At 41.9% G+C, this 27,115-nt stretch overlaps 1 protein-coding gene across 4 annotated transcripts; it reads left to right on the top strand.

Moving 5' to 3' along the window:
* Positions 1 to 1,790: 1,790 nt before the first annotated feature.
* dazap1 (DAZ associated protein 1) lies at positions 1,791 to 25,662 on the top strand. Of its 4 annotated transcripts, none has more exons than XM_078285664.1 (14): positions 1,791 to 1,887; positions 3,109 to 3,149; positions 4,304 to 4,470; positions 5,464 to 5,529; positions 6,914 to 7,018; positions 7,964 to 8,012; positions 12,220 to 12,302; positions 15,463 to 15,610; positions 16,444 to 16,476; positions 17,691 to 17,840; positions 19,055 to 19,222; positions 22,589 to 22,681; positions 23,155 to 23,205; positions 24,779 to 25,662. In XM_078285664.1, exons 1-14 carry the CDS (start codon positions 1,856 to 1,858, stop codon positions 24,949 to 24,951), a joined length of 1,359 nt encoding a protein of 452 aa, XP_078141790.1. In that variant the 5' UTR covers positions 1,791 to 1,855; the 3' UTR covers positions 24,952 to 25,662. The 4 variants fall into 4 exon arrangements, with proteins under 4 accessions (XP_078141790.1, XP_078141789.1, XP_078141791.1 ...); XM_078285663.1 differs by having other exon boundaries at positions 6,911 to 7,018; XM_078285665.1 differs by lacking the exon at positions 6,914 to 7,018.
* Positions 25,663 to 27,115: the final 1,453 nt, after the last annotated feature.

Below are 27,115 nucleotides of genomic sequence, written 5' to 3'. Positions count from 1 at the left end.
TACCATGAAATAGAGAAATGCAATTCTCATTGCACTGAACCTTTAAGATAAATTAAGATGTAACTTTAATGATCCCCCATGGGGAATTTGGGTCATTGCAGCAACGAATAGTAACAGCAACAGCAAAGAAAAATAGAATATAAACAAGAATAGAGCAAGTGGGGGCTGTATATACCTACACAACCAACACTTTCAACTGCAGAATATGTGAAGTAGAATGTATGATGTATGTATTTGTCTTACATCTTTTACCATTAGTCCATATTCGTCAGTTACTCACTGTACTTCAGCCTAAGTGAGACCAAGTGTGATTGTGAAGTTTTTATCATTATAATTATAAAGTGTTAAAGTTACATTTTCATTGTCACTATTTCTGTACATGGGTTTCCTCCATCTGCAGATCTACACAGCTGCACATCTGTACATATTATCTCCATGTGTAAGTGAAGTGAATCTATCTGGAAGGTGTGTAGTTCTACAAGCCTACACTTGTACACTACACTGTTCATGTGAACACAAGCCACGTTTTTACACATCCTGTATGTATGCTATAACTTCTGTCTTTTCTCATACTCCCATATTCCTCTCATTCCTATGTATTGCATATATATTGCTATTTCTATAACTTACAATTCTCCACCTTTTCATAGGCCCACTGCACAAATCTCACATAGTCTTTATGTCTCAGTAAGTTCTGCTGCTATTTTGCACAAACCTTGAAGGCTGGAATCAAGAGTTTTTCACACTTTTTCATTTATACATTTCTACTTAATATGTCAGTGTTGGGTTTTTTGGTTGTGCATGTTTATATAGCTCTATTCTTACTTATATCCTATTCTTTGATGTATCCTACTTCTACTATAAAGTTTCATCTAATCTAATCTGATAGAGAGCAACGATCAGAAATTAATTTGGAAGAAATATCTAAAAACTACAATCACTGGAGCATTCAGGAACAATGTTTCTTCTCAGCTGATAGTTTGGTGTCCTCTAACAATTTATCACATTGACCAAATAATATCCAGTCAGTCACCAGTCATTCCTCCAGTTTGTCCCGTAAAATTTAGTCGATATAAGTGAGTTTAGAAGTTTTGCATATAAGAAGCAGGGACTTTGCCATAACTTGCCAAATGCCAATCCTTGGCAAATTGCCTGTGTACATTTTTCATTGACACATACAAGGCACAATCTGACATCCAATAGATGGCTTTATTGCAAGGTACAAAGTGTTGGTACAGACGGTGCCAAGAAGAGTTTGTTTTATGTTGGTCCATGGTCCTGGAATGAGCTGCAGAACTCTGTCAGACTTCAGTTGCTCATGTTATTGGCTGATTTGAAAAGGAAATTAATGGGCATTGTCACTGAAAGCTGCTCTTGTTTTAGGCTGTCATTTTTTTTTTATCACACTACATTATGTGTCACTTGGCAGGTTTTAGTTCCATTTCATGTTTTAAATTTCATTGTCACTTGTGTGGGGTTTGTGTTTTCATGTTTTATTATTAATGCTGCCTCTTGGCCAGGTCTGCCTGGTAAAAGAGAAACTTGTTCTCAATGGGACTTCCTGGTAAAATAAATGTTAATTAAAATAAATAAATAAACCTGCGGGTTCAGTGAATTGACGCCTCTTGAGTAATAAAAAAATATGTGAAAGTGTGTGTAGTGAGGATAGATTGGGTGTAATGTCCCTTTAAAGGCCGCGGCCCCCTGCAGGGCCCCGTGGAGACGCGTCGTCATTGCGCAGAACAGTTTGAACCAAAAAGCGGAGTGACCTTCCTCCGCTCTCAGTCTGGAGAGGGGCAGTACTGAAGCAATAAACCGGTCACCGCTCCGACAGTCCCCCGCTTTAGCCTCAGAAATGAACAACAACTTAGCCGGAGATGAAGTCGGGTAAGATCAATTTAACAAAGAATCTCACTGTGAAGGCAGTCAACTATAAATTGGATGGTAACTTGTAGTTGGTGTGCTGTCTTCTCAGCTGGCGTTTGACAGCTAACGTTAGCTAGCAAGCTAAGCTAGCGCCGTTAGTAAGTTAGCGAGATAGCTAGCCTGGGGAAAGACGACCAAAAAGTATAACTAGTGATCAAGATAGCGTAGTTGTTACTAGTTTTGCTTGTGATGTAATTGGTCATAGTAGTCTGGTGAGCTACCAGTTCGCGTGTTAAAGGAATTTGTAAAAGTGTAGTTACTTTTCGCAGTATTGTTTTCAGTGAGCTCGAAGCGACTGAGCTAGCTTAGCTAACGTTAGCCAGCGAAGCGAAAGTCGCTTCTTGAATTCGCCAGTGCGAGGACATTTAGCGGGCATTGTGGGAGGATGGAGCATCCCGGTCCGCACTAACACACCGCTAATGCCACGGTCACTACATTTAACACTGATGTGGGCTTTGCTCTCGGTAACATCTACGCAAACTTGCTAGCTAGTTGGCTGGTAAGCTCCCGTTAAAACTGACGTTAAACTTCCAATTCTGCCAGCACCTATCTGAACCAGTCTGCCGGCAGGGTGGTGAGCTGCCGCTTCGCTTTGCTGTGGCTGGAAAATACTTGTGTGTTCAGTGGAGGCTGGAGACCGAGGGGAACAGAGAGTGCTGCAGCTTCTCCACTCAGTTTGTCCGCTAAGTTTACGTTAGCTTGCTAAATGCTATTGCTATTTGCCGGGGTACGTGGCAGGAGGATTCAAAACAAGACCTTTATTGTCGGGACCAAACCGGTCAGGCTTTGGAGAGGAAAATGACATCCAGGGCCAGGGGCTTAATGTTAGCCACATAACATACGGCCAGTTTGGCTCGAGCTTTGTGTATTTCTTGCCATGCAGCATCAGCTTTGGTGGCAACGTTGTGTGTTGTGTAATATCTCTGTAGTTGGCTGGTTACTCAGCTGTAGTGTTGTCATCCTTTGAAACTGTTTTTAATCTCCCTGAGACTTTTGGACATACAGCATTGTATTTTTATATTCTGTTACAGTCAATCAACCTTACATGTTAGCATAATCAAGCTTATTATTTGTATATAACAGTGCCATGATGTTGTTACTTAAAGTAGTTTTTAAGATGTACTCAGATTGAAAGTGGTGGTCAATGACTGACTGACTGGTCATTTGTTTACTAATTTTTAGGAAACTTTTTGTGGGTGGCTTGGACTGGAGTACTACACAAGGTAAGTTCACTATTTAACCTGTGAAGCAAGGCATGTGTTTAAACGGACATCAGAGTCACATCATTCGCTAAGTACAGTAAATTAACAGGAATTTGTCTTTGTAGCTGCATTGACACGGTGTGAGACTGGAGTTTCTGTCTGGGAGCTGTTCAGGAAACTTGTCTGCTGAGTTTGTCAGTCCAGACTTGGCTACACTGTTCATTGATGCTCAGGTCACAACCGGGTGGCAGTTACACATGAAACACAGTGTGAAAAGCCCACAGTGAGCAGGTGCTCTGTTACAGCACCAAGGAACAGCTCCCAGACAACATATTCACACAGAAAACTACTCAATTTACCTATTGTTTTCAGGATGGTAGCTGTGTTAGTACATAGCAGTTCCATGTCCTCTTCCCGTTCAGACCGACTCGGACGTGGTTTTGTCCGCAGCCCCAGGCGTCCGCAGCCCTTCACCAGCTCATGCTCGGCTGGCCAGTGTGTGTCTTTTGCACCAGGCTCGTCTCTGACAGCGTTGTTAACATTACGATCAGTAGCCACGGCGCTGCGTTTCTCTGAGCTCGTTTCCCCGGCGATGCCCCAGGGCTTCCCAGCAACGAGGAAAGCAATTATGAGAATTCACTCGAAATGACTCCTCATTTGTTGAAACTTGCACGCCTTGCCTCCAAGGGCGTGTACGGGCGTAATTGGGTGTATATTTGGTGCCGTGTGCGATCACAGTGGGTCAGTGCTTTGTTTGTTCTTAAGGAGTGTCTGTATTTATGGGACTGTTTTGTTTGTGTGATTTCGCCACACCTCAAAAAGCGCACATCACCCAGTATTCCACTGTGAGACAAAATGAAGGTCATGTGTGTTTCCTCTGTACTTTTATGGAGTGTGTGTGTTTTTTTTAAATTTCCACATCTGTCCCTGTTTTGGTCCCAGTTGTAGTGCAGGTTGAAGTGCTGAAGACATTTTCTTAGGATAATTTATCATAATGAAAACACTGGCTCTGAACATCATCACTGCACTTCTTTGTGTTTATGAGGGAAACTGGGCTAAATTATACTCTTAATTTAAATGTCACCTTTTCAACAGCAGCAGTGTTTGTGTGCTTGCTGCTGAATTAAACCCAGAGGAAAACGCTGTTATGTCATTACTCTCTTTTCTTTTCTCAGAAACACTGAGAAACTACTTCTCACAGTATGGGGAAGTAGTGGATTGTGTCATCATGAAGGACAAAACAACAAATCAGTCGCGGGGCTTTGGCTTTGTCAAATTCAAAGACCCCAACTGTGTACGGACAGTGCTGGAGACCAAGCCTCATAACCTCGATGGTAGAAATGTGAGTATTTAAAATCAAAGAACCGGTTAAGTAAGTCTTTAAAACAAATCAACTGGAGTATCCCGCCTGCTCCCTGTGTGAGCAGTGTGAAAAAAAACTCATATTTCATAATCCTCAGTAGTAAGAATTTATTGAGGCAGCTGTGTAGTGTTGCTCGGGGTTGTGCCTGCCTGCAGCCAACACTACAGCCGTAGACATTTGCAAGAGACTGACATTTGTTTGCCCAACAAGACTTACCTGTTCCTGAGTCAAATTAGCAAAATTGGCAAAAGTTAGGTCTTTTTATAAGATGGCTGACAGATGATTTAAGAGACAATAGGGATGGGACCATCTACTTATCTCACGATACGATTCGTTACAAGATATGGGGTTCACAGTTTGATATAATCATGATACGATTTAATAGATAAAAGGTCACTGACAACAAAGTCTGACTGCAGAATTATGTTTATTTCTGAGCCACAAATCTTTCTAGTGATGGCATTGGCTTGCTAGATTGTAAACAACAATTTAAAAATGTCATTACAAAGCGCAAATAATATAATTTGGATGGAGAGCTTGTGAAATTGTGATGGTCAAGCGTCTCATTTGTGATTACTACAGCAGAATAAAATGTAGCTAATATCACTATTCATTTTTCTGCCCCACAATACGTATTGCCACATTTTTATATTGCAATATATTGAATTTCGATATATTGTCCCATCCCTAAAAGACACAGGAGCGGTCGTTAATCTGGCTGTTTCCCTCTGCATTAATCCTGCTTTACTGTCTGTGCACCATGGATGAGATATTGCCTCCTTTTCTCTGTTGACGGAGGCAGTGAAGGGCATAAGATTGTACTTGCCATGCAGTCAAATTAATATATGTCCAGTATGTAGGTTGCCGTGTCGCGCGAGGCAGGCTGTTATACTGGATTCACTGAAGAAGAACACCTGAAGGTGCTTTTTATTTAGGGTTAAGGTCGAATATTCTCTCTCTCTCTGCTGTCAGATTGACCCCAAGCCATGTACTCCCAGAGGAATGCAACCCGAAAAGTCTCGAACCAAGGAGGGCTGGGTAAGGAGCCGTCTGTTTCCTACTGGGGAGGCCAGGCTGGGTGTTTCTGCTGGAATAAGGTTCAGGCTGTCAGTCTGTACTTCTGCTCCTCCTCCTCCTCCTACTCTACTTTCTCTTCATGGGCCACGAGGCGAGCTGGAGCCTCATTTATAAAAACGCTCTGACTTTCACCTAGATTTAATTTTGTGGTAGTTTCAAAGAGTGTGCTTTTTATTTAAATGAAACACGGTGTATAACCTTCATACCTTGGAGAATGACAGAAATTGCTTTGAGATTTTTATATATATTTCTGACAAGTATGAGAAAACAAACTGATTTTAAAGAGGCATTAAGTAAGCAGACTTTTATTGATCTTTATTTGTGATCAAGGAATTGCAGCAGCATGGACAGGTCTTTGGCACAGCTTATGATGACTTGTAATGACACTAATGATAGTCACATTTTCGCAACAGAGAGCTAGCTAGCTAATTGGAGCACAGATCCAATAGAAATGTCTGGTGAAGCGCTAATATATCACCATGCTAAACACTGGAATAGTAAAACTGCTTTGGCATTTGCTTTTTTGGCTTGAGAACAAGGCTTTTCAGCCTTCGCAGCTGAAATGTGTTCCGACGCCGCTCGCTCGCTCGCTCGTAGCTCCGTCCTCCATCACTGAGCAGTTGAAAATGCCAGTAGGTTGGGCGGACGAGTGAGCTAGTAAGGTTGGGAGTGTTTAGAAATTCCAATGGGGGTGCGTGTGTGTGTGTGTGTGTGTGTGTGTGTGTTCCTAAACAGAGTGTGGGACAGATAGTGAGTTTTGAAAGCGAGAAATCTCAGCACTCTGCCAAGTAATCATTGAGTCATTGGTATTGATCATAAACCCCGACAGATATATTATGGTCATTTTGTGCTATGGGGCAGTAAAATTTTTACTTATTGCACCTTTACTATCAGTAAAACTTGTGCATAAATCACATATTTGGCTGTAAGCACAAAGTCTTTGTCAGAAGCTTTTATAAATGAGGCCCTTTGCCTGCTACTGGGACTCCTTTCACTTGCTTGAAGTCACATTGGTTCTTCTGTAACTTTTACTAATGAAATAGAAGATGTAGTTGTTAAAAACATTAATGTTGTAGTCAGCAAATCTCTAGCCTGTACAGTGTGAGTGCAGTACACAGCGATGGTGAGACGCTCAGTAATTCAGAATAAGTGGAGGAGCCGTGCTCTCTGATCTGTGGAGACTAGTGTTTGCATTGACATGACATGTTAAGAATTATACCCCAGGGCGAGAGCAGAACCTAATTTCTACTGCACTGTCTGAATAGATGATGGCTAACTGGCTCCTTCCCAAAGTGATCCTTTAACAGACATTGAAATCCATACACTCCTTGTTTTCTTTCAGAAGGGCAGCAAAGCCGATAGCAATAAATCAAAGAAGATATTTGTAGGCGGAATCCCCCATAACTGCGGCGAGCCTGAACTCAGGGACTATTTCAATAGATTTGGAGTGGTGAGTATTGCCAAGCGCATAATGCAAGTCAGTTCATATCGACATTAAAGGGATAGTTCACCCAGAAATTAAAATTCGGTCATTATTTATTCATCCTCATGCCAGTGTAAAATTAGTATTTTTTTCTTCATACAACTTACCAGCAGTTCTCCAGGCTCACCGCTGGAGAAGCTTTCTTCCAAACAATTGCCATAAATGGAGTCCAGTCCTTTAGGCTTCAAAAAGGGCAAAACATTTCCATAAATGTTCGTAAATGTTTCCATACAGCTGCAGCGTAATCCAAGTCTTCTGACGCCATGCGATCGCTCTGTGAGCGAAAAAAAAACAAAATTTTATCCATTATTTAATGCAAATCGAGGCTTCTTCCATTGTATTCAGCTTCCGTGTTCCCGAATCTTGCGAGATCATGCGGCTACGGAAGTCGCACACACAAAACGGGAACGTAGAAGCTGATTACAATGGAGGAAGACTCTATTTGCATTAAATAATTTATAAAATTTTGTTTGTGGCGTCAGAAGACTTGGATTATGCTGCAGCTATATGGAGACATTTATGGACATTTTTTGCCCTTTTTGAAGCCTAAAGGACTGGACTCCATTTACTGCAATTGTTTGGAAGAAAGCTTCTCCAGCAGTGAGCCTGGAGAACTGTTGGTAAGTTGTATGAAGGAAAAAAACGCTCATCTGATTTTGTACTGGCATGAGGATGAGTAGATAATGACTGAATTTTAATTTTTGGGTGAACTACTCCTTTAAGACTGCTTGAATGGCTGTGACATTGAGCAGGGTCAAATGCTACAATAAAAGGAAGTGAAATTTAGCGGGGTGGGAGAGACAATTAATTATGTGTCCAGATTGAGGAGGAATAATGAATTGGAATAAGAGCGGATCCTGTTTGTCGCTGGTTTTCTAAATGGAGCCACTGTTTTCCTTTGTCCCATTCAAGGTCACAGAGGTGGTAATGATCTATGATGCGGAGAAGCAGAGGCCCCGAGGTAAAAGCTGATCCCGTTTTTTCTCTCCCCTCTCCATACCTTACCATCTTAAATCTCATGACAAACTATTCCGGCCCAAAGAGAAAAAGCCCATTCAGCTCCAAATATTCAAATCAATTCAGAACTTTATCCCATAAGGGAAATTTGGTTTGCAGACAGGGCTTATGATGAAGATACATAATAAAACCACAAGAAACACAGTAAAACCACATTGAATACAAACTCATACCAACAATTTACCCGATGAATGGTTTGCATGTAAACAAAAATATGTACGTTTAAAAAAAAATATGAAATTTTCTTTTATTTTCTCGTGCTCAGGCCTGTAATATAAAATGTTATTGTTATAACCATTGTGATAAGTCAATAAAAAAATTATTGTATACAAAAAACAAACTCATCCCAAGTCACCAAAACAATGGAAAACATAAGGAATGAATAGCTCAATCTTGTGCAAAATATATACAGTATATCGCTCACCGGTGCAAAATATGAAATTCTTAAACGGGCATAAAAGCAGTACGTTTAATTTATGTGTGAATTACAAAGTCACAGGGACGGACTTGGATTGTTGCAGTGTCCTTCATGCAGACGTTTCATCTCGGCTAAATGTATTATTTTGTCTGGCCAAGTATTGTCGTTGGCCTAATCACATTTACTAAATAAACATGCATTAGCCTGGCTAATGATGCATGGAGGCTCTCATAAACGTCTAATATAAAAGGTCTGAGGCAGATCTGTCTGTTCCTGATCGCAGTTTAATATTAATAAATTCAGATTTGTTTCATTCTGGAAGTATGAAGAATGATAGATTAGTTCCAGCAGCTTGTCGTGTATTAAATGAGAAATCCATTCTAAAACTAAAACTTGCATTCCTGGGTCCATTTTGTTTTTTAGTGTATTTATCTTATTTCCAAATGTAGACTATGTAATGATACATTGAGATATTTCTGGCGCAGATACATTGATAGCAGACAAAATTTCAGCTATTTATAACATCAAATGTAAGAAGAAGAGAAATCCCTTTTGTATAAGAGGCAGAGATACGAATTTTCCACCAACAGTAGCCTCAATAGACCAGAATGCAATGCAACCACATTTTGATTATGGTCACTTTTACTCAGCTGGAAAAGATTTTCGCTCTCTTGCTCTTACTCTATTTCTGGTGGAATACAAAAAGTTCAGGCATGTTCTGTAGGGGTTGTCAAAAGGCATTCTGGGAAATGTAGGAAATCACTAACTGAAATAGAAGCAGGAGATGAGGCAGGTTGAGGGAAAGTGGGTTTATAAAAAAAAAAAGTAAATTACAACACTTCATCATAAATTAACTGCTGGAATGCATTGAACATCACAGATTGATGTATAATCCGAGGCTAGATTCTTCCACCAAAGATGCTGATTTCAGCCTCGGTGCAGAAGGAGACAAAGTTTAATACTGTCTTCACCAGAATGACAGCATCATTAAAATAGTTTTGCGTGTCCTTTGCTCCTTCAGAAGTCTCTCCTACCTCTTTCTCGTCAGTGAAATGACAGGCTGTGATGGCTCAGATCAGGTTGTCCAGTTTAGTCGTAAATATATCAAAAATATGCCATGTGCCTTCGTTTTTAGCTTGGGCCGCCTCAGTGGGAATCAGACCCCGGACTCTGTTGGTGTCGCTGTCAAACTCGACCCGCCGACTTACAGTCACAGCTGTTACATCTGCATTCGTCCTACATAGCGGTGATGCAGTGGCCATTGACCCACAACATGTATTCCTCCTCTTATTCAAAACCCCATCCACTCTCTGTTGGGAGAAACCCAGAATAGTTTGTCATTGGAATTTAACTTGATGTATTGCACCAGTAACAACCATTACATAATCTTTAATAGTATGAACAGTTTTCTTTTACTAAAATCATTAGATGTTCTACATTGGAATAAGTTTTCTTTGTTTTGATTTAGACATAATTGATACATGTATCTTAAATGGCATAGTATGTGTTTTCCCATATGTAGAAAGTTAAGTATTTTTGTAAGTAAGCCCTTTCTATTTTTCTTTCTTCTGTCCCCCTTCTCCTTGTGAATGGTTTGAATGTGATTAACGGTGTCTCTTAAGATTTGTCTTTTCTCCTTTAGGTTATTGTGCATTGACTGGTACCACAGAGGTACAGGCCAGACGTAAAAGCCCCCAAATTTCTCACTTGGTCAAAATGGGGCGTATACAAAGTTACATCAGATGGAAAGTGTTTCAGAAAGGTTTTGCCTCTTGAGTTTTGCGAGTGATAGTTTAGCAGCAGATGAAGTGTTTGGCACCTGTTGTTGATTCCTTAATATTTTCAAAACACAGATGATCCCATCCTCTGAAATGTTACTATTTTGTAACTTAATATAACATATATACAAGGAAGCACACACATCCAAACTAAACCTAGGTGCTGGACAGAAGGACAGTCAATTATTACAAGATAGAGTCCGCACACTAGAGATTGCTCCAAAGCAAAGTTTGGAGCTATCTTGTAACTATTTTGTAACTTAACATATCTATTGGCCTCAGTGATAGTCCGCAGTGACTTTTATTTTAATGTCAGTGGCCACTTTGTAAGAATAGGTGTCAAATATACACTACCAGTGAAAAGTTTGGACACACGCATTTTTCTTTATTTTTACTATTTTCCACATTTTAGAATAATAGTAAAGACATCAAAACTATGAAATAACACAAATGGAATTATGCAGAGACCAAAAAAGTGTTAAACAAATCAAAACTATCTTATATTTTAGATTCTTTAAAGCAGCCGCCCTTTGCCTTGATGGAAAGACAAAGGCTTTGGAAAGAAATTCATACATAGGATCAACTTCACTATTTATATTTGTCTAAGAAACAAATTTCAAGCGTTTAAGCAGAAGCCTTTAGATCAAAACGACTTTAAGAGAATGAAAAGTATAGTACATTCAATCAGGTGTGTCCAAACTTTTGACTGGTAGTGTATGATGTATGATATCTCATTTTAATGACAAAACTCTTGAAACGTTCAGCTGGAGTGTAGCCAAGGTGTCACTGTAACCAAGATATGTCAAACTGTTAAACGTGCCAGCTTGGTTTTAAAATTAGATTAGGGACGGGTCATTGATAGATGTTATTAATAGCAATAGATCATGAGGCTTGGGAACGCTTGGCATGATACTAGAGGTCTCAAAATCTCGGTGGTCTCGTAGGACATTTAATTGGAATCAGGTTAGGTCCCCGAGTAGAGACGTGCTCACAACCCAATTCTGCCACAGAGAAAAGTTAATCAAATTGAAAGTGGATCACTGCAGTGCGCTGCAGACTGTCGGTGTTCTGAAAGATCATTTCCTTTAACAGTCAGATGAAGTCGCCCTCTGGATCCTGTGTTTAGTGACAGGCTGCTAGGCTAGAGACTCCTGTGACTTTTGGACCTTGCACTGTTGATTCAAAGAAGTCTTGTTGATGAGAACTTTGTATACTCCCCATGAAAAGTCTTAAGCAACATCAGTAACACTGTGCACTTTGGGAAAAACCAGCTATGGCCTATATCTTTGTGTTACTGTTGTGAGCAATATTGTAATTTTCCATTTTAGGCTTATCCTGGCTGACTCAAAAGTAAAATACAGAATTTGGGAAAGCTTGGAGAAAGCTTTAGGCATTGTACAGTTTCTGTTTCTCCATATTTTTGTTATGCATTAACAATGGCTGCTGCCAGTGTGTGCTCCACAGCAATATACCAAGGGACAGATCAAGGTGGGGTTTGGATGAAACAGCATGAAGTAACACAAAGTAGTATTGGTACAATTGGCATCTATCAGCTTATTCAAAAAAATGTCAGTACGTTTAGCCTTGTAGGAGGTTGGAATATAGACTTAATGAACCTCTTTACATGACATTTCATTATAGCAAACACTGCACCTGTTCTTTATATTTCATAAAAGTTAAGCAGCCCCTTGATTGTCATACTCACCAAATATTCTGCTGCACAGCAGAAAAAGCCCTTTATGTGTTCAAAACATGGATTGGTGCAGAGTTTCCCTCGCTCCCCCAGGCCCTAGTGTTGGACTTGTGTTGTTCTGCAAGCCTGCGACATCATCCGAACCCCAGGAGCCTCTAGCTCGGTCTTGACGGATCCTCACTCTGCTGAAGCCCAATACTGTTCTTCATCTTGTGTTGTCACAACCCCCTGCTACCTTGATTCACTCTTGGTCGTTGGCTAGGTTTTGGATTTATTACTTTCGAGGCCGAACAATCAGTGGACCAGGCTGTCAACATGCATTTTCACGACATCATGGGCAAAAAAGTGTGTAGTTGTAGTTTTATTTTACCCTCAAGATCAAACAGAGGCTTGGGCGACGGAGCGAGAATTACGCCTTGATGCTGTTATCGTAGTTTATCGTACTTACAGCTGTTTTTCCAGTGGCTTCCCATCAGTCAGTCAGTCAGTGCCTCGGTCACTGCTGCCTCACACAGCGCCATTCTCATTGCTTCCAGTTACCAACCTTTAACATCCTTTAAAGTAATCGGGCCACTGGCTTAATTTACTCGTCCTCAACTTATTTTTTTGTTCTCAACACTTACTACCACACTTACTGCTTTGGCTTTCATAGTCTTCATAGGCAGACTCATCCTGCAGAAATGCTGTGTAACGTTACAGTTTCTATTGTCGCCCAAGGCTTTGTTTAAACTGACCTCTCCTTTAGGTTGTCTAAAGTGTCTAAAACGTTAAAGTTAGGCTATTCTCTGGCTTTTTATATTCAAAGGAGTTGCCAGTAATGGAGTTTATAATTGGAGAAAAGAGATAGAGAATTTTACTGAAAAGAAATCACCTAAAGGATTGGTCCTCTATCAGTTCTTTTTCTTTTTTCGTTTTCTGATATTTTGTTGGCAGGTCACTTATTTTTTGAGTTACACGCCAACATGTTTTTTTGAAAAGTTAAAGAAAAATCTCAGCTAAGTGACCTCAGTTGAAGAATCTCCATACTGTGTCGGTAACTTCTCACAATCCCAGGGGGGCGGGTCAAATAGTAACATTTGCAAGTCATTTATAGTGTTTGTTTTAACCTTCTCTGTGTGCCAGATGGGTGGGGTTTTTACACATCAAGGCAAATTAGACTGTGTCAAGTAAATTGTACATCAGAAAGAAATATATTAAATTGACTATGGGTTATTTTTTAAGTAATTGTCTTAACCCCCTGGCAGTCCTTGTATTATCCTACTGTATGTGGCGAACCCCACCCATCTGGCACCTCAGCTGGATAAAACAAACCATAAAAAGAATTTTTAAATACTAGTTGGTACAGTTCTGGTTAAGATCGGCCCAGACACATGGGTTTAAAAGGCAGTTTAAAGCTCTTATTCATTCATTCCCCCCCAGTGGAGACGTTTAGTAATTAGCAGCCTTAAGCCACCGTTCAGAGACACCAGAAGAGAGATTTGTGTAGTCTCTTTCCTGTCCTCCATCCAGACCGCAATGATTTATGGGTATAAGAAAATGATAAGTCAAACACACTGTAGTTGCGTCCCGTCAGCCATATCAATCTCATGTATCCTATTCCTGTCCCTCTCCTTCCATGTCCAGATTACGTTTTTTTATTTGGAAATCAGTCTGGGACGCTCAACACACTGAAGGCGTATATGTGAAGTTTTAGTTTAACTCTTCTCAAACGCATTAAAGTGGTAATCCTTTTTTATAAATTAGTCTCCATCTTTGTTGCTCCGCCTCATTGCTGAGGTGTTTCTGCACTGCACTTCCCAGAGATCACCTGTCAATCACACAGTGCGTCAGACACCGGGTGTCTGGTAGCTTTAATGGAAAAGCTTTCATGAACTGGCTGTTGCTTGAATCACTATTTTGTTATATCTGTCGGCTGTATAGTAGCAGCAAAACAGACATTTACTGATATGAAAATGTCACAGATTATGACTTTAAACAGATGAGCCAAATCCCATTTAGTTTGTAAATGATCCAGCAGAACCTGTGCGCTCCAGCCGCAGCCCCCCTTGACTTTGCCCTGGTTTCCAGCAGGAATCGAAGCTCGACTTGAGCCATTGTTCTTGAGTTGACATTACCTTGCGCTGGGACTTGAGGGAGGCTGGGAGATATGAGTTACAAAATTAGAAATTGGAGCACATCAAACTGTGGAACAAATCCCAGTTCTGCTGTTGGGGACTGTACAGAAGTCACGGTATCCATCACTCGTAGCCGTGATGCCCACGGGAGAAGTGCCCAGGTAGCTGCCGGCGGCGGCGAGGCCACTGCCGGAAACATGTGCGTGTAATTAGGTCGACAGAGAAGGAAGAGGGGAGGCTGAGAAAGTGGCAACACCTTAAAGCGGGGAGGAATTTGTGATTCGTTTTCCTCCTGCAAGGTGACCCCAATAACTCAACCCCTCAGTCTATTTCTGGTCGGCTCCCCCTTAGTCTCAGCCTGTTTCTTTGCTCTGGTTAACTGCTGGTAGCTTCGCCTGGTTACAGCAGGGAAAGTTTTGCTACTGGGGCAAATAAACACTTGGTGAAATTATAAGAACAAAGCGTGAAACCTCCACAGCAACGGACGATAACTATATATAAAGTAAAAAATGAGTAATGGAATGGATGGCTGAAGTTAGTCTCTCGTTCTTTTAACTTATCTACAGTGTGAAATAGATTAATGTAAAATGTCTGACTGTTTAGCTTTTGATAAGCGCTCTTTATCTGTCTCCATGTTAAAACAGTAGCAACGAAAACACAACTTGAGGTCACTCTTCCAATACTTGCGGTTTTGATTGCATAAAGAATCGGTGTCCTCCAGCAGCGATTTGACATTATTTTGGGGTAAAAGTGTATCAGTCACTTGAGCTTCATGGAAAAAGATTTTCTCACCTTTGACACAGTATGAAGATTCAAATTTAAATTGACTTAAAAAGACTATTCATTTGTATTATCTGCATGTTTACCTTGTATTCTGTTAGATCTGAGATACAAAACTCTCTCTACATCCATTTCCCCCCTAAAATTCTACTCCAAGTAAAATAAAAATGAGATTCTTTAAGCGTTAGCCGGAGAAAGGTAAGTCTTGACCTTCCATTAGACGCCTTTATCAGATATAGGGCAATTCATTCAAGAACAAATAAATTCTATGTTTCTCAGGTACACCTTCAAAAACTGAAATCTGGACACAATTTCGGCATTCATTATTTTACCATTTATGTGTTATTTTCTGTGCAACATTATTTCGGCCGCTATGAAGCATTGCCCAATTGGTAATCAGGTACCTGAGACACATAGCTGTACAGCTCTCCTGACTACACAGTAATATTAATTTACATAGCTGCCCTACATTGATCCCATAGACGTAAAGTTTTCAAGCTGCCCCAAAATGTTGAGCCTATTGTCAGTGGTAGGACAGGTCTGTGTAGGCGAGGGACTTCAGGGACCGAATACTGGTGTTGCCAAATGTGCCCTCCTTGTCCTTTGTCCAGGTGGAAGTGAAGAAGGCCGAACCTCGTGACAGCAAAGCTCCCGGCCAGCTCGGCCCCGGCCAGTGGGCGCCCAGGGGCATCCTGAGCGCCGCTAACGGTTGGACAGCACAGCCGACCCAAGGCTGGCAGCAGACCTACGGGCCACAGGGTGAGTGGGATCCAGTCCCAGAGCGGAGCGAGGCTCGTTCTGCCTGCAAGAGCGACACAGACCCTGATGACACTGACTATGTTTACATGGACAGCAACAATCCAATATGAACCTGATTAAGACAAAGGGTCTGAATAAGAAATTGCGACGTAAACAGCATTTTCTGATCACCTTAACCTGAATAAGGTCATAGTCGGAGCAAGCAGAATCACATTAAGACATGTGGAGTATTCTGATTTAGTCTCATTATTGAAGCATTTTAGACTGTAAACACCTGAATCCAACTATGAGTCTCTATCAGAGAGTTCAAGCAGCGATCCGACCGCTTGACGCTCGCTCTGCCTTCCAGAGGTTGAACTTGTTTCCAGAGGAAAAAGAGACTGACAGCAGAAAAACCACTGTCAGCATGCTCAGGATTTAGATGGAAGTGGATATCATGAAGTTTTCAGCAAAGTCTTAAACTCTCCGTGTTTCCAGTGATTCTCCTCTGTCCGGTTAATGGGACTTTGCTCCGCAGCATGGAAACGGGAATATGAATGGAATAGTTCTATAAGCAACACATGTAAACAGATTAATTAGAATATTGTCTTATTTAGAATAAGGAATAGTTGGATTATTGCTGTCAGTGTAAACGTAGTCAGTGTTCAGAGGAAACAGCAGTGGTAACCATTACAATGTGCTAAACCCTCGGTTTTAACATTAACCTGATCCACCCAGCTCACTGCTTCCACTGTACTTTTTGAATGTCAAACTTGTTTTAATAAACATTTTGTATCCCAGGCAGCATTACTGTCCTCACTCTAAACTGTGCTTTTTTTTTTTAATCTTTGAAGGAGTGTGGGTGTCGACTACTGGACAGCCCATAGGTAAGTGTCAGCTCTTGTCACTTGAAAACCCCAAAAAACTTAGTTGTCTTGTGTAACTCTTGCATAACTGGGAACTGATCGAATCTGTCTTTGTCATGCGACGGTGTGCTTATCTTGAAAGTTTTGTGTCATAGAAGATGGCCTCCCGCTCTGTGACCAATAGGGTAATGGCAGTTAACAACACGTGTTATCACCGTCTGATTGGCAGTGGCTGAGGCCGCTGATAATTTGCTGCTTGAGACAGATGGCAGCCTTGAACGGATTCCGGCCTCCCTCTGCTGTTGGTTAGGCTCGGCTTCATATCGCCTCCTCCAGCTCAACCCGCAGCGCTCGGTGAAGTGTCGTCACTCTGCTCGCTCAAAACATACTTGTGATGATGAAAGCCACAGTTCAATAGTAGTATAGTGAGGGGCAAATCAAATAACTATTTTCCAAAGAACCAAACCTGCACCTTTTTGTCAACCATGTACTTAAGTTTCCCCAATATTCCTTAAAGTACCATGATTTGCTTTTTACTTTTTGCTATCAATCATTTTGTGAAAGTAGTAACTTTTTCAAATGGTGAATATCTTATTATGAATTGAAGCTCTACAATTGAAGTTACTGTGTTAAAACCGGTATTATGAGCAGAAGGTGTATTTGAGTGAAGTCACTTTATTTATACTGTGTAGTGCTTTAAAATACAAAACCAGTTTGTACTTTAAGTGCTTTACAAAATAGGGTGGTTACAAAACGGGGGAAAAAAGGGGGAGCATAGAATACGAACAGCAAAATTAAGGCGGAAAGGAAATAAGAGCATGGTTAAAAGCACAAAATACCAACAAAGAGCATGAAAGAACGTGAGACAGTGAAAGGCCAATGATGGATTCGGCTGATCTGATGCTTTGGGGGAAGGCTATTCCAAAATCTGCCGCCACAGCAAAAAGCCTCATCACCCATCAGTCTTAACGGGACGTCGAGACGGCCAGAAGCCCCTGCTCATAGGACCTGACAGACCCTGTAGTATTGTGTGCAGACAGAAGTTTGAATATACCGATGCATGGCTTGTGTAAATCAAATCAAATTTGTATATAAAACAATTGGTACGAAACAAGTTTGTTGCACAGCACAATCTGGAGCGAGGAAAAGGGTGCAAGCAATTCAGACAAACTGTTGAAGGCCATGAAATGCACTACCTACCTTACGGTGAATTTGTCTTTTCTGTGTGGGAGCAGGCGGGTACGGACCTCCGCTGTCGGCGGGCCGGGGAACCCCCGCCCAGCCCCCGTCTCCGTTCAACGCATTCCTGGTCACGACCCCGGCGGGCGGCTTCGCTGCACCTCAGGGTTACCCTCAGCAGGGCTACAGCACAACACCTCAGTTTGGTCAGTAACGCCCGGCCGCTCAGTCACTACACTCTGTATTGGTTTTGACATCACTACACAATGCTTCATGGGTAATCTGATATGTGGGAAGGCATTACACCGTGAATATGGGTTTCTGAAAACAGATACTGATTTTTTTTTTTAGACTGAAATTGCTGATAGCCAATAATTTGTGCCGATATTCAATTTATATTTGACCATTTTCATGCCAAAAAATTACAAGTATTCAGTGTTTTCCCCAGAAGTTTCTTCTGATCAGGGTGCAAAGCCTCTGAAACAGCATTTAGAGCATCATGGGACACTGAAACCCAGACTGATGAAATTATTTTAGTGTCAGCTGCTCTTTTAGGCAGAGTGACCCACTACACCTATTCACTGGTAGAGAAACTACATAATTGAACATCTAAATGAATAAATAAAATGTGCAAAGAAGATCTAATACATGTCAGGTTTTCCAGCCTGTTTTTCTGTAGCTGTGGTCAGAGGAGCCTCCATCATATCAGAGGTAGACAACATGACTGGCTGATATCTTATCTCTATTTTATAAAAGGCCGATGTCGGCCTGATTTATCGACCCTACTGTAAATTCTGCAAGGGAGTGGGATGGGATTAATACCTGCTACCAGTAAAGTCTGTCTGTGGTTGGTGAGTTCATCTGTTGTACAAGCCACTTGACGGATAAACAAACATCTGGAGATTCTGCTCTGTTCAAAAACTGCCCTCGCTTGATGGAAAGGCACTGCAGAGTGAAATACACTGCAGGTTAATAAACCTGAATGACTGCAGAATCTGAGTTATCTGTTGTGGATAACCAGCTGTTTTCATTGGAGGATGGTTCAGGTTACGTTTACTTTCAGGAATTTATCTGATCCCTTTATCTAGAGAGACTTGCAGTGAATGCAGAAGTAGAGTAAGTTTGTTGAGATTGATAAAATGACAAGCAACAAACCGCAATTACAAATGAAGTGTAATTTGATAATGTCATATGTTATTGTCCCCTCGGGATCAATTTTCCACTTTTTCCCTCCACAGAGAGGTCAGAGGTCAGCTGGTAGGGCTTCGGTGCTCAAGGACACTTCAGCAGGGCAGATGATTACAACACATGGGCTTGACCTGAGTCCTGTGGTTGAAGGACGGTCTGCCTGTTCACTGCATATCATGTATGATAGGAGATGAGTTTTGGGTAAAAATCGTTGTTCTGGTTTTTTCGACAGGTTACAGTTTCGGCACACCCCAGGCAGACCAGTACGCTCCACAGGGAGTTCCTCCTCCTCCCACCACTCCAGGAACCGCACCGCTTGGCTTCGCCCCCGCCACCACACCAACTCAGGACTTGAGCAAAGCTCCCACTGGGCAGCCTGACTTCCCTTACAGCCAGTATGGTAAGCTGAGCGTTATGCATAAAGCAGTTTGCCGCCCCTTTCTCTCCCATTTAACTGTGACTCACCCCTCGGGCCTGCCCGTCTCCCCGGATATTTTATCGGGTGCAACTACAACTCATTTTAGTGCATAACTACAACCCTCAAACAAGCAGGAGCTTGCTCTCGGTACCATTTAGCTTGAACGGCTACACATGCATACATGCTTGTTGCATACATGCTCCCCTCTGGCTCTGCCGTGAAGATGCTACTGAAGTTCCACCATATCCAGGAGTCTTCAGCAGTCATTCTGTCAGGTTTTTCCAGCTGGGCTGTGGATTGGTAAAAAGATTGGTAGGTCTTGGTAGGTTTGAATTAGATCATCCTGCCTTGCAATGTTTTTTTGTTTTGTATCTTTTATTTTATTTCTTTATTTTGAGAGGAGTGGAACCCCCTCCTGACAGACTGTATTAGACATTTGACTTGGTTCAAATATTCCCAAACCTTTTAAATCACCTCCTCCTCCTCCTCCTCCTCTTGCTCTTCCTCTTCCTCTTCCTCTTCCTCCCTGTTGATGACCTTGCTGGCTTTGTGTTCCTGGTCTTGGCATGATGGCCACAGAAGTGCACCAGCATGACAATGTTGCGCCCATGAGAACTTATTTCAGGAATTAGGCATGTCCAACCTGCCAAGTGACCTATCAACATTTTTCTCGCATTTCCTGGGCAACACCTCCATCAACTTATCACGCAGGAGCTTTGCATGCTTGTCTGCAAAATGTGAACTTTGCCCCTCTTTCCTGTGAATAAATACCAATAGTAGTAATAGTAGTCCTGCAGTTATTTGCTGTCATAAGCGTTTCACTAATGTGTGTATAGATTTTACTTTTTGGTGGATGTGGGATTACGGTCTTAGAGTTTGACTGTTAGTCTAGGATTATCTTTGGATTGTGGTGGGTCTGGATAATCATTTGTTCATCCTGGATCTGGACTGACCCATGGACTGTGGCCCGTGGCCAGAGTCCAGTCAGCCTGTAGAGACTTGAAAGATAAGACATTTTTACCAAGCCACTCAAATGTAAATGTAGCAAATAACGTGCCTTGTAAATTTCTATGATTTAAAACACAAACATTCATTAAAGAGATGCTCTTTGGGCAGGTTTTCCACAGAAATATACCCACAGGGGATGTAGGGGTCGAGACCCTCGGTGACTATAGGTGATGCAAATTGAGGCTGGAGGTTCTCAGCTCAAAAACCAAAGGAAGACAGAGTGAGGTGAAATTAGCTCAAAACGAACCAGCATCCATGGAAAAGGAATGAGTTTCCTCTTCACTCAGCAGTCAGACTGGTGATGATTGCTGAATGAAGAAATGGAGGTAAACCCGTTCTGATTGAACAGTGGAAACAGCTCATCCGCATAATCTTCTACAATCAGATCAGAGGCTCCACAATAATCAGCCAAATGTTCATTCTGAAGCTACACACTGTTGTTAAGCCAGCACAAACAGAATCCAGTTAAATCTAAATAATGGAGATGTGATATGCCACGTTATCACACTTTCCCTAGTTTCTGCACCAGTTTTTGTGGAAATTGATATTTGATAAAGTGCCTGACTTTGATATTGATTTCTTATTTGCTAAATGAAGACAGGAAAGAGGGACAAATTCCTGCTGTTGGGTATGAGGAAAAACTTGTCTTGATGCCAGGAGGCAAGCATTTGCATGATTGGCAGTTGATAGAGGTCGGACAGACACTTGAACGCCTCTTGCAGATGTCATTTTGAAATGCAAACATTAGACCAAAAATTCCCTTTACATATTCGCCTAGGCAGTGACAGGAAACATGCTGGTATGCTAAAAATGGAAATAGACGAAGCCCTCTAATTCACCAGATTTGAAAAGGAAACCTATTTGACGGTCGGTAACACAGCCGTATCAGAGTGATGATGTGGTGCTGTGGGTGTTAGTGAAATACCCTCCTGCCATTTGTAACAGATAGCAAGTAGGCCCGCACATCCTGCTGCCTTCTCCGGCTATCAGCTCTCCTACAGCGAGAAGCTTGATAGGTGCCGTCTCCAAACTGCTGATGTACGGAGGATTTTAAATGATATTGGGGATAGTGAAGCAGAAACCGGCTTGTTTATGGCCGTTAAAGGTAGGCTCAGCCGTGTGGTGCATGAAGCTCGATGAGTAGCCGCTGTTCCAGGAGAGAGCGAGGAAACAGAATGACCTTGCACCACTATGGAGGTGGGAAATCAACACCAACCACCAGAGAAATGCTGGCAAATTTTGTCCGTGGCTGGTAGATTTTTCCGCTCTACCAGCCATTTCGGCAGGTGACTAACAAGCGTTTGGGTCTTAACTAAATCAGTGTGCCAGTGTGCCTGTGAAAATAATGAAAGTGGCTTTTTTTGCGCTACCAGCTGCTGTGGTTTTCCTGTCCAAACCACCAGCATCTATCCTGGTGGCTGGTTGGTGTTTTTCTGTGGACCTGGCTTACAGCTGCTTCACACCACTGAGTCTACATTTAAATCAGTCATGTGATTCCTGTCAGTCCGATAGGTGCCCATCTTGTTCAGTGTTTCCTGCTTGTGCTTTTCTTCCATCCAGCTTTTTGCATTTAGTGTCCGCTGCCTGTCCAGGCTCTCAGTCCAGTAATCATAGACAGCAGAGACAACACAGTCTCACCAAACTTTGTGAAATGAGCACAATCTCAGAAGATGCAGATTATGTGTTGTGGACACAAATAATGTGAAGGTTACGTTTCTCCACCATGAAAGGTTTATGTGAAAATAACAGGAATTGGACACGACATTTCACGCATTTGTCACACAAAACCGTTAGCTAACGGGTTAAGGTTAGGCAAGTAAAGCATATTTGGTTAAGGGTTGGGTTAGGGTTTGGTCATTTGGTTAAATAAGAAAAGCTTTAGCGAAAAATAAAACTTCACTCATAGTAGAAAATGTTTTCACAATTTGGGAATTGAACCCGGGAAAATGTCTCCGCCCATCCGCCCCTGGACTTTCCACACCTTTTACTTTTCCTCGTAATCCTTTCATGGTGGGAAAACATTATTTCTCGCACATTATTTGCATTCTAAGACATCGTGCTCATTTCACGAACTTTCGTGAGACCAGGCTGGCCAAATGACAAAACAAAAAAAGGGGCGTTCTAGCAAATAGCGCACACACACTCACACCCCATTTTGTTTTGACTTCCAGATGGAGCTGAGCAGTGACGGTTTGGCAGGCTTAGTGCAGTCCAAAGGAAATGAGGATGTTTTTAAGTGTAACTGTAAAGCGCTGGTAGCTCAGTAAAGGGGGACAATGTAAAGTAGTCGGCCAGCAGTATCTGGGTTCAGTCAACCTGGTCTCCTCATCTCCCTGCTAGGCTTGGGTAACTACCCTCAGGACCCCTCTGCCTACGGACCAACGCGTCCTTCTCACAGTTATGGTCAGGATGAGCAGGGAGGATATAGTGCAGGTAGGTGCCAGCATCGTCTTCTCCAACCACAACAGTAGCATTTGTTCAGTACTGTAGTGTTTATAGAGCTGCAACCTGGTTCTTTTGCCTCTTTTCTTTTGCTCTGTGTTAAGTATTTTGCATGTACATTCTGCATGTACATACAAAGTACTGTGTTGTGTACTCTTGAGTATAGTAAAAACACAGCTACGAGTTGTTTCGGAGATGACGGATTTTAAAGAAATTTAAAATGAAGAAATGCTATTTATTGTAATGTTTCTGACTGGCCTCTCAGTGGCTGTAGCTTTACTATACCAAGACTAACTGTCCTCTCTTTGTGTCCACTCTCTCCCTCTGTCCGCATTGCTTTGCTGATTTTAAAAGGATGATCTAATTGTCAGAAAATGTGTTCATGGTTCAGTTGTCTCTATGCATCAGCAGTCCATTCACCCATTGTTATTTTTTTTCCCCCATGTACTGTCTCCGCATTATAGCTAAAGGGGTGAGAATCAAAGGAAGATGTAATGAAGGACACGTCGATGCCAGTAAATTTCCAATTTCTCTCAGATCCCTCTGTCCGGCGGTCCTGTTGGGACCGCTGCCTGTTCTTCTCAATCCTTCTTATGTTGCTCCGTTCCTGGAGCTCTTTGAGCACCCCGCAAGAGATGTGTTGTATCTTCTCATTTTTTTTTCTTTCTTTCTTTCTCTCTTTCTTTCTCTCTCTTGTCTTTTCATTCCAGTTGTCTATTATTTTCTCTAGTCCAGTATTTATCCTAAAAAAGTATGAAATCTTAAGTCTCGTGTTAACTGGATGTTCCCAGGGTGGGAAAATAACCGTCACCAGCCAAATGCTGGTAAGTTTTGGCTGCAGTTAACCAGCCAGTCTCTAATTGTAAAAGGCCATTTGGCTGGTAAAGTGGCTGCTGAAGTTTGGGATACAGCAGCCATTTTTACCAGTAGATGAGAAGCTTAGTTTCCTTCCCTGGGTGTCACTCTGGTCCCTGTCTGTTTGCGGGGAGATGGCGCCATCCAGTGTCTAAATGGAAGAACATTTATGTGCTTGTTGCACTGATCATTAAAGAGAATCTAGGCATTGTTTTCCTTAATGAAGCCCCTTAAATCTGCTTTTTCAATTCAGTTGAAATTATCAGTTTTGTCTTTATACATTTAAACAATTGTTGATTTGTGTCAAACACCGCATAATTAGGTTTATTCCAAATTTTGATTTCTTAATTTTCAACACAAAAGGGCTCATGCAAGGAATACAATATTTCAATCCAGAGGAAAAATCCCCCTAAAACACTTTAACACTGTTATAAAAAACAGCTATTGGCAATGTACTTTGCATTCCTGCATCCATGTTGTTTGGTGTAGTGGAGGTGACGTCATCTCCAGATATTTCCAGCAGCTACAATGGAGTTTTATATGAGAAAATGTTTCAGGATGTAAAACATCAGCGGTAAACGTCAGGTTTTGGTGTCAGTCCCTCAGAATCAAAGAGCGAGGGCTTCTTTCTAGAGCCGCCATTTTGCACCAAGAGACGTTCAACAATCATACAGGGAGAAATCCATCGTAGAAGAGGAGAGAGACCAATTTCTCCACCCACAGGAGCAGGAGAGAGACCAGAATGCACTGCAGCAGAGAGACAGGTTAAGGTTTGTGGTTGTGGAGTAAGGGCCTCGATCACAGACATGTAGAACCAACCGCTGAATGATCACACTGCAGCTATTTATACGCCCAAACACCCACCTATGATTGAAAGCAGTAAGTTCACCCTCTTCTCTGGGGGTTGTTGAAAGGCATTCTGGGAAATGTAGGAAATCACAAATCTGAAGTAGAATTAGCCGAGGCAGGTTGAGGTTAAGTGGATACACTAAAAAAGTTAATTACAACACTTCAAAACCTCAAAAAAATAATTACTGGAATGCAGTTAACATGACAAATTGATATCTAAGAACATCAAAGGGTGGATTTTTCCTTTTTAACATCAAAATTGTGGTAATTTAACCGAATCCATTTGACTGTATCAGCATATTTAAAGAAGTTAAGGCTGTTCCCTGAGCGCTGTGTGACCTGAAGCTGAAGCCTCCTCTCTGCTGTGTCTCTCTCCTCCTGCAGGTTACGGTCAGGACCTGACCGCGTTCGGCCACAGCTTCGCCGACCCGAGCCAGCCGACCGCCTCGTACGGCGCTCCCACGGCGCAGCCCGCCGCCGCCCCGCAGCCCGCCGCCACCGCGTTCGGCCGGGGGCAGAACCACAACGTACAGGGCTTCCACCCGTATCGACGCTGACCCGGGGGCGGGACGGGCAGCGCGCAGTTCGAAAATAAAAACAAAAAAAGTCAGGGAAACGTGTGTTCTTGCTTAAAGGCAAAACTGGAGTTCTGGATTGTTCGTTGGGAATATTTAAATGCACACAATTTGTGAAACAGAAAACTTTGTGAAACCAGGGATTCCAACTAACTTCTGTTACAATCTCACAAAAAAACGGGGTGTAAAAGAACCCAGATTTTTTCGCATAACTTATGGAACGTCGAGCCGAAAGAAGCTTTTATTTCTCCCCTCCCCCCCAATGTTTTATAGTAGAACTTTACTACTTTGCAATAATTTTGATTGTCTGGTCAAACACTAGCACAGAGACTATATGTAAAGAGACTTACATATAAATATAAATATGTATATTTATGGTGGACACAAATGAAAACAGGGTCTCAAGTTTCCTCAGCTTTAAATTCTAGGGAAAAAAATGTTTTTATTTTTCATTTGGTGGATTTTGTTTACTTTCTGAGCCTTTATTTTAAAGTTTGTTTAAAATGGAAAATATGAATATATATTATACACAAACTGTGCAATTTTTTAAAAAGAGAATTTTGTACTATAAATGTACACTTTGCTTGTTTTTTATTTAAAGATGTAGACTTCCCTCAGGTGGCTGTTTGGGTGCATTTTGCACTTATGCAAAAAGAAAGGAAAACGTATTTCAAAATAAATGTTTTAAAGATACGACACTTGTCACTGATGTTTTGTGTATTTGCCTGCAGCGCTCCAGTGGAAACCCTGCTGAAAGTAATGGAATAAAGACTGGAATATAGACTGTCCTCCATCCTTAGGAAGAGATGGAATTACACAACTAAACATGGGAATCTTAAAGAAGCAGCAAAAATTTACTTTTGTGTCAATGGAAAGTCAAATCAGATTACTCAAATCTCATTAAAACAGATATTGGGAAATGCAGTCAGATACTTATCGGCACTGATTAACAAGAACTGTACCAGTGGATTGTAATGGGTTTTTAAATGTCTGCCTCTTTAAATACACTAGATGGCCAAAAGTATGTGGACACCTGCTTGTCGCATCTTTTTTTTTTTTTTTTTTTTACAGTCTATGGTCGCAACAAAGGAGGTTTTATATCATTATATACATGTGTTGAATATTTTCCTGAGAAATTATTTTTCTTTGGTAGAACTACATCTGGGCTTTATGTGTCCACAGTTATGACTCAAGTTTGAATAAAATGGCCTATTTACTACTACAGCATCAGAAGAATTCAGTATAACAACTAGCTGTTGTCAGAAAGACAGAAGAGAAGTTGTCAGAAGATTTTTATTATTTGGGGGAGGGGGGGTAACATTAGAAAAAAGTGAATACCACTGAAAATGATATAAATACTTTAAAGCCCATATTGCCATCATTAGTCCTGCTATATAGCTTGTAACCAGTCAATTATCGACCGCAAATTCAAGCTGGTGTACAGTTGAAAAAGACACGGAATACGAGACTTTTTACTAAATCAGTCCTCCGTTGTTAAAACACGATAACAACAGCTGTCAGCCACTGTCTCAACGTGTAATTCAGATCAGTCAACACTTTCTTCCTCGGCATTTGAAGTCTCGTGAGTTCCGTCCCGGGTGTGTTGGTGCGTCACTTCCTGCTGCTGTGTGTTGGTTTCTCCTGCTGGCGCCTGCGCAGTGCCTGCAGACAGACCGTGTTGTAGCTCCGGCCGCCGCTTGGCTTTCCGCCTGCTGATTTTAGGTTTGTGTGCCGCCGCTCGGCCGCGGAAACCCATCTCACACAGCTCCCGACGGACAGTCCTGGTGCTGACGTCGCTTCCACAGGCGGTCTGGAGCTCGGTAGTGAGTTTTGCAACCGAGGACAGACGGTTTTTACTCGCTACGGTACTCAGCGTCCTGCGGTCCCGCTCTGTGAGCTTGTGCGGTCTGCCGCTTCGCGCCTGCGCCGTTGTTGCTCCTAGCCGTTTCCACTTCACAATAACGGCGCTGACAGTGGAGCGGGGCAGCGCGAGCAGGGCGGAGGTTTCACGAACCGACTTGTCGGACAGGTGGCAGCCGATGACGGTGCCGCGCTGAAAGTCACTCAGCTCCTCACTGCGGCCCATTCTACTGCCAGTGTTTCTCTATGGAGGCTGATGTATGCTGGATTTCATATACCTGTCTTC

The sequence above is a fragment of the Centroberyx gerrardi genome, chromosome 9, assembly GCF_048128805.1.
Source record: "Centroberyx gerrardi isolate f3 chromosome 9, fCenGer3.hap1.cur.20231027, whole genome shotgun sequence".
In the NCBI taxonomy this organism is placed as follows: Eukaryota; Metazoa; Chordata; class Actinopteri; order Beryciformes; family Berycidae; genus Centroberyx; species Centroberyx gerrardi.
This window is presented reverse-complemented; position numbering and strand designations above follow the sequence as displayed.